General features: G+C 41.7%; 1 protein-coding gene across 1 annotated transcript; it reads left to right on the top strand.

Moving 5' to 3' along the window:
• The first annotated feature begins 5,526 nt into the window (after nt 1–5,526).
• Nucleotides 5,527–6,441, top strand: LOC135884161 (G-protein coupled receptor 35-like). Its single transcript, XM_065411454.1, has one exon. The coding sequence runs from the start codon at nt 5,527–5,529 to the stop codon at nt 6,439–6,441; it is 915 nt and encodes a 304-aa protein (XP_065267526.1).
• The last annotated feature ends 1,523 nt before the right edge of the window (nt 6,442–7,964 follow it).

Raw genomic sequence — 7,964 nt, forward strand, 5'->3', positions numbered from 1 at the left:
AGAGCACCTCAGCCAGTTCAGGGAGAACACTTCATCCACTTACCTGGGCTCCAAAAACTCAGTTTGACAGCAGCTCATCACTCAGGTTACTTTATCAGGCATGTAACAGCTCTATGCCCACACTGGCCCTGGCCAGATACAGAGCTTTAGGTAGAGGGTGAGACCACAATTCCAAATCACGTTATGCTCTACACAGTTTATATACATTTTTTCCTACCTACTAACATATATACTTCTTGAATTAATTGGTTTGGACATCGTATGGATCATGTAAGGACCAATCCCTTTGCAGATCATGTAAGGCTCAATTGCTTACATCTCACTTTAACCACATTTCAAGCTTGTCAGTTCAGTATCAGCTAGCCCAAAAACATCTGCTCCAGCACACAGACTGCCACATCCTTGTTACAGTTCAATCTTGCACTCAAATCAAGCTGTACGCAAGCAGGGCCAGCTCCAGGGCTTTTGCCGCCCCAAGCAGCAAAAAAAAAAAAAAAAAAAAAAAAAAAAAAAGGCCACGATCGCGATCTGCGGCACTTCGGCAGCAGCTCTACCGCCACCGCTTCAGTCTTCGGTGGCAATTCAGCAGCTGGTCCTTTGCTCCGAGAGAAAGTGTGGGACCCGCAGCTGAATTCCCGCTGAAGAGCCGGACGTGCTGCCCCGCTCCGTTGGCCGCCCCAAGCACCTACTTGCTGGGCTGGTGCCTGGAGCCGACCCTGTACGCAAGTTTACTCATGCCCAGCAATACTAAGCTACAAAGCTCTACTCAGAGTGAGGGTGTTAATAACCAGCTCATAATTAAGTGTTGGTAGTCAGATAGTATCAGGATTGGAGGACATAGAAACCATGCCACTGAATGAGTTTCTGTGAAGCTCCATCCCTATACATCTGGATACTCAAGTGTCTGAATTGTGAAGAGGATTCATAGATTCTAGGACTGGAAGGGACCTCAAGAGGTCATCAAGTCCAGTCCCCTGGATGAGACTGAGTGAACGAATGAGGCCACAGGAGATCTCTCCGAACCCCTGCACACCTTACAGAGTAAGCAGAAATGGGAGAGGATTCTTACAGTTGTTTCACATGATTATCAAAAAGGAATGTTGCTTCCATGATTCCCATGCTGGGAATGCAGTCAGACAGTGTTATTGCTTCTCGGCTGTTATGACAGTCTCATTCAGAGACAGGCCCCTTGTCCAAGCTGAGGGTGGCTGTGTGTTAGGTCAAGTCAGATCTTCAGCAATTACATTTTATACTGCTGTCCAGTGGCTTGTGTTCATGATCATAACAGCTCTCCACACACCCTCTCCATGATCCTTCAGAGACATTCTAAGAATATCTCAATGTCTGGCAAGCAGTCACACTAATTTGTACAAGGGATGCTGCAAACATCTGCTGCAACTCTTTGCCACAAGTACCTGGACAGCAAGGGGAAGCCAATCTCCAGTAAACCTGTGCCACAGTTGGCTGTAACATCTTTGCAAAAATAAACAGCGCTTGGATTTATAATGAAGCCATCTGATGGCAGGAACATGCCATTGCTGGGGGCGTGGGCAGCAGGGAAGCTGAAACCGGAAAAACTGCAAGGAAGCCCTAAGCACCCAATCCTGCAAACACTAAATTATGGTCTTAAAACCATTTAAGTCAATGGGAGTTTTTCAATGGATATCAAGTGCTTTTAGATCAAACCCTGTTAGAATAGCATTATTGACTTCAGTCATGGAAAAGGTTCAGTCATGGAAACTCCCATGGCTTTCTTAGAGTAGAAGCGGTGCCCCGGTGTTATGTTTAACATAGAGCAGTATATCCAATAAGTCAGTACTGACCTAAGCTCTGATGAGTGTATTTTTTCTTACCTTAGTGATAACACACTTCGCTGATTAATTCCTCAAAAGGTACCGGTGTACTAATGTGACACTATAAGCCACTAGAAAGAGGCTCAGAATGCAAAAGTGGGAGTCAGAGTCTAAACACACTAAATATGCAGTGTATTTTTTAATAGGGTCCAGCTGTGAAATTTGGATCTGTGTCTGGGTTTTGCTTACAGGCACATACTCCCTCAAACACTCAGGATTGTTCAGCTCTGAGGTTTTGGTTTAGGTCCCTCTACATACATTGCAGTACTAAATTTTCATATATATCTAGTTACAGTCTCCTCTGTAAAATCCCAGCCATTAGGTGGTGAAATAATCCTTCAATGTCTCGTGTGTTTCCAGTGCACAAAATATTTGCACCCATGAATCTAGTTGCAAGTTTTTTCAGATTACTTTAGGGCTAGATAGCTACATAATTCCACAATTTTCATGCTACAAATCCACCCTCCACACCAACTTTCCACTGCTAAAGACTCTCTCTCAGATCTCTGCCAACTGTCTCTGTAGTGAGAAGGAGCTAAGAAGTGGGTCACACATACATAGCAGACTTCATAACAATGCTGAGTCACACAGTTCTGTAACTCATCTGTTGATGCAATAAGTCTAGGTTTTCTAAGCCCACAAAACTGTCACATCCTCTTTTAATGCATTGAGAAACAGACTGCAAGGGATATTATATAACTACGTAGTGTTTATTAAGTCCCTACTGTAGCAAAATTCGCTCTGAAGTCAGAGTTTTGCCACACAGTCTCAGGGTGTCTGCAAACAGTAACTGGGAAAATAGTCCAGCTGTGCTACCTTTGAAATATAATGAGCAATTACAGTTTAAATATCAACAGTGTGAAATATTTCATTGTTGCTCTTTTTAGCAGAAACAACCAACCTTCAAAAATACTTTAGTTCATTTCGCAGTACTAGGGCTTTGGGAAACAATAAAATTGGGGAAAAGAACAGCTCAAAAATTCAAATTTTGCATAGTGTGCAACTGCTACAAATTGGCCGTCAGAACCCTGAAATTTCATGGGTTTTCATTCAGAAATAGGAGTATTTCATTCAGCTTCAAAATTCTCATGTTAGTCCTGTAAAGAGCAATTTTTGCATCAAACCACAGGACATTACAAAACTTCATGTTTCAATGTGGAAAAAAAACCCACAAAATGTCACAAACAGCAACAACGTTTTAAGACCACCAAAGGACTCAATAAACTGGTGACTACTTTTTGCACCTGGTAATTAGCATAGACAGACCGACAGGCTGTTAACATGTGCTAATTGTGGCTGCACACCCAGATGCAGATAGCTCATAAAAAGGTATTTGGTTTGGGGATGTGTTTTTTTTGGCTCTGCTGCTGCCTGATTGTGTACTTGCTTTTCCAATTGAGGTGACTGACTGGTCAGTTTGTAACTCTGGTGTTCATAACTCTGAAGGTCTACTGTAGTATTATTATGCAGTTAAACACTAGCACTGGACAGCCTCTTTTTTTTTCCCATCCATTTTTTTTCCCAACTGAAAAAGGATTGTTTGACCTAAACAAGAAATTTTTAATACAGCTGACACTTTCCAGGATTTTTTTTTTAAATGAAAAATCAGAACCTGAACAATCAAAAATCTTTTCAATATAGAAAAAAAAAAGTTAGCATTTTGTTTTTTCCTTACAAAAAGTGAAATTTTTTTACTAAAACTTGCATTTTTTTAACCAAAAGCAGTATTTGAAAATTGGAAGAAAAAAAACAAAACAAAAACACTTTTTTCAAAAGTCAATAAAACAAAATATTTTCAAAATGTCCCAGGAAAAATAACTGGCTTTTTTTTTTTTAAACCAACTCTGCTATGTACAGATGTAAAACGGCACCAGACTGTGCCTTGCTCTTTCATGGGTTTGTAGATGGCACGGACATAAAAGTACCCTTGCAAGTTATATAGCCTGTGTATGGGCCAGGCACAGTTGCGTACCCTAATCGCAGAAGAGCCATTAGCAGCAACAACTTGGAACTATACAATTTTTATATTTTCTTTAAGGGAAAAAATTACAAAATAAGTTAAGGGCATCAGATTTAACGATAAAAACTGCTTTTGTTTAATTACTGAACAGAACATTTCAGCTCTGCGTTCAAGTATAATTAGAGCTGGAAAATGTAATGCTGGGTACACAATAGAGGGCAGTAACAGACTCACCATATCTGGGCAGGACGGTGGATGTATAACATACACAGAGAACTCATGAAAGAGGAAGAGGGAAGTGTTACTAATGGAGTAGTGTTGGGCTGTTTTTGTTCACATCAACCATACAGAGTTGATGTGAACAAAAGTGACAGAGTTACTGTCTCTCAGTTTCGTGTGCTGTGGCACAGACCTTAGAACATCTGACTCAAGTAAGTCCTGAAGCCTTGAAGCCTCTCTTGCGATTTGTTAATCATTTAGTGGATGGCAAACAAACAGGTAACTTTTAATTCTTTATCATTGTTTTGGCGTTATCTTCCCCATTTCACTAGCTCTGTGTTATAATGACTTTCACTGTCCTCAGTGATATCAGGAAATAGCTAGAGGGAAACAGATTGAAAGCAGACTTGAGCCTGCTCACTCTGAAAGTTTTCTGGATCCTGTACAATGACTAGGCAGCGTTCAGACTAGCTGCTGTGCTTGTTCGATTTTCACTCATTTGGTGGGTTGGTTTGGGTATCCGTTCAGTTTTTTCTTAGTCTGCCTTTCATTTTGATCTGTGCTTATTTTTTTCTGGGCTGTAAGTGGGACTGGGGTAGGGAATCACACATCTCCTCTCCCTAGGGCCCACCCCCATCTTACGGGAAATGAAGCTCTAGATAAGTTTTGCATGCCCCCCCCCTTTTTGGGAACACCCCTGGAAAGGGGTTCTCTGGGACCAAAGACAGATTGGGCTTCCCTAGCCCTGTGGCTCTAATGGCTGCCTAAGGGCTGTATTTGGAATGGAGGATTTAAAATAGTCCTCCGCCAGGAGCGTTCTGGCCCCTGGAGAGCCATAGAAGTTGTGGGTAGAGCCACTGCTCATTCAGTAGAGGGAACTCTATTCCCTAGGAAACCTCTGCTTTGAGAGTCTCTCAGAGCTTTTTGCTCCGTAGAGCAGTATTTCTTCAGGAGTGGGTGCCCAGTGACACGGAGGAGTCCAGCTCCATGTACCATCAACTGACAGACCCACCAGAATCTCTAAGTGCTTGTTATTTAGCAGATTGCTGTGCTGTTTCTGAGGCAGAGACTAAATTAGATTATCCTGGCAAGTCCCACTGCATGAAAGAGAAGGCAAAAAAGCCTATATTATCATTCCATGTAGGTAGAGAGCTTAGCAGCAAAGGACCCTGAGTGGGACCTCTCGGTGCCTCCACCAAATAAGCAAGGAACTTGCTAATTAAGAAGATGACTATGAGAGGGAGCCTGGGGGGAAGCAGCAAACAGACCTTCCACACAATCCCTCCTCGAGTATTTAAGATTTAAATTCATACGTTAGGAGAATGACTAGTTTTTAGATTGTAAACTAACTTCAACTTTGTTTTAGCTCTCTGAAGCACCAGCACCATTAACGTGCTGTAGAAATAAATGAATAAATCATCGTGATTTTCCTGTATTTCATCTCTAATTTAAAATCTTCTTTTCCAGTAACTGTGCATCAGAACAAACCCAGAAATGAACTGCAGCAACAGCAGCATCAAAGTGCCCGAAACTTTTCATCTCATTCAGCTGATAGTGTACGTCCCAGTTTTCCTTTCTGGAATCCTATTTAATGCTCTGGCTTTCTGGGTGTTTTGCTATAAACTGTCTAAATGGACGGAAACCAGAGTGTACATGATCAACTTAATGATTGCCGACTGTTGTTTGCTCTTCACTTTGCCCTTCAAAGCATTTTCCCACAACCATGCGCTGCCCCGAGATAACAAGTGCTTGGCTATAGAAGCTACATATTTTATAAACCGGTACGCAAGCATCTATATTATCACCATCACAGCTGTTGATCGATACATTGCAATAATGTACCCCCTAAAATCAAGGACTCTGAGGTCCCCGTTCAAGGCAGCTGTCACCAGTGGATTTCTGTGGCTACTAGTGATAAGTTTTGTTTGCTTAGCTGAAGTATTGGAAAAGCAAGAAAACCATGGGATTTGCTTTGAAAAGTGTTCCACGGAGCCATCCAAAGGGGCATTAGCCTTTAGTATTGGGGGATTTTTTATACCATTAATCATCTTGAGCTTTTGTTCAATTCAAATAATTAAGAAGCTTGTGAGAAAGAAGAAAACAAATCCACATGAGGAAAAACTAATCCAGAAAGCGATCTACATTGTTTCTGCAAACATGGCTGTGTTCATAATATGCTTTTTACCTGTTAATATTGGGCACATTGTTCGGTTTATAGTTGATTCCACCAGCACCAGCTGCTCAGTAATATACAAAGGTAATGTATTCTTGCACATGGCCTCAATCATAGCAAACACTAACTGCTGCTTAGACGCCATTTGTTATTACTTTGTAAACCAGGAATTTCAGGAGGCATCGTCCATGTTACCAAAGACAAAATCTGTGAAGTCGATGTCTAATCACAGCTGAGGCTCATCTCTCCATTTGCCATTGGATAATATAAAATTTAGGTAATATATATGTGACCTAGCTCACTGCTTTCCTTTCCCCAGGGAGGGAACATAAAAAAGCAGGACAGTTAGTCCTCCCTATCAAATCTGCTCATACTAATCTTGAATGAATGGGTGAGAGTTTCTTGATGGTGCATATTGAAGATTGGATTTTCAAACTCTAAGAAGCCCAGGATACACAATTACTGCACATTCAGATTGGAATTCACATGCAAAAATAGCTAGTTAAATGCTTGTCTAACTTATCTGCATTCACAAGTGTGATAATTGCACAACTGCACACATATTTTTGTACCGAACACAGGTGCCTTAAGGTTGAAAGAGAAATCCCTGAAGCCATATGCTACAGATATAGGTGGTGGCCACGCAAGCCCTGGCCTGACCACTATTAAGCTCAGGGTCACAGCGCCACTCAGATTTGGCTCAGCCATCCCCTGGGTCTTGCTATTTCTGGTGGGCAGAAAATGCAGCCCATGCAACTGGGCCACATATGAGTGAGTGGCATTGAAACATGGTTCATGGGGTCCCAGCACCATTCAGATTTACCCCCTTCCCCCTCCATTAAATGGCTCTCCACAGCCCTTGACTATCTTTAGCTATGAAGCATATTGTGGGTTGTTGCTTTCATCATCTGTGGAAAATGAGAGTTGGATCTTCTTGTATCGAAGCCGGAGCTGACCTGAGTGGTTTGTTATTTACATGATAAACTGCAAATAGACTTGTGCTTAACTGGCTGAATCACTGCAAGCAGTAAAACAGCAGTGAGTACCATGCCAGAATAGTGGGATAGAGAGCTTATGCCATAGGCATATAGTGTCCACCAAGAAGCACCAAATCATAGTATTCAAAAAATTATGTAAATAATGATATATCATACAGCACATAGGGCTCTATATGTGTGCATATGAGCTGGAAAGATGACCTGACACCATCTCTGAAGGAAACAAGATGCAGGTGTCTTGTTTTCTTATGCCAAATGCATCAGGCTCACTTCAGATGATCAGAGAGAAGTTAACTGAGTTTAGGAGAAAGCATGCTCTAACGATCCCATCCTGCCCCCTCAGCATTTTACCATTGGCTTCACTGAGGGCAAGATCTGGGCCTAACTCATTGGGTAATGGAAGGGGGCTGAAAAAGAGCCTTGGACTCCATGAACACCCTTTGAAAAGGCTGGAATCCTTTTATCAGAGAAGAAATGGACAGTCATTGGGGGATTTGCCTATGTAGGTGAATATCTTGTAGAGGCTACCCCGTGGGAGACTGAGGGATTGTGAGTCTCCTGGTAATAATTCATAGAGCAAGCCTAAATAAGGACCAGTAATCCACTGTTTTTATTAAAGAGTATTTTGAAGCAGTTTTCCTGGATTGTACTTGCTTCTGTAATGTGTATATTCCTCTTGTTGCTATTCACTTAGACTGTTGTTGTGTTTGCCCCAAGAATAAACTTGTCTTCCAATCTGCCTCACTTTTTGTTATTTGTAC

Source organism: Emys orbicularis, chromosome 9 (assembly GCF_028017835.1).
Source record: "Emys orbicularis isolate rEmyOrb1 chromosome 9, rEmyOrb1.hap1, whole genome shotgun sequence".
Taxonomy (NCBI): Eukaryota; Metazoa; Chordata; order Testudines; family Emydidae; genus Emys; species Emys orbicularis.

What these genes read in the sequence shown, in the direction of transcription:
- LOC135884161 (XM_065411454.1), top strand. Translation starts at nt 5,527, where the DNA reads ATGAACTGCAGCAACAGCAGCATCAAAGTGCCCGAAACTTTTCATCTC.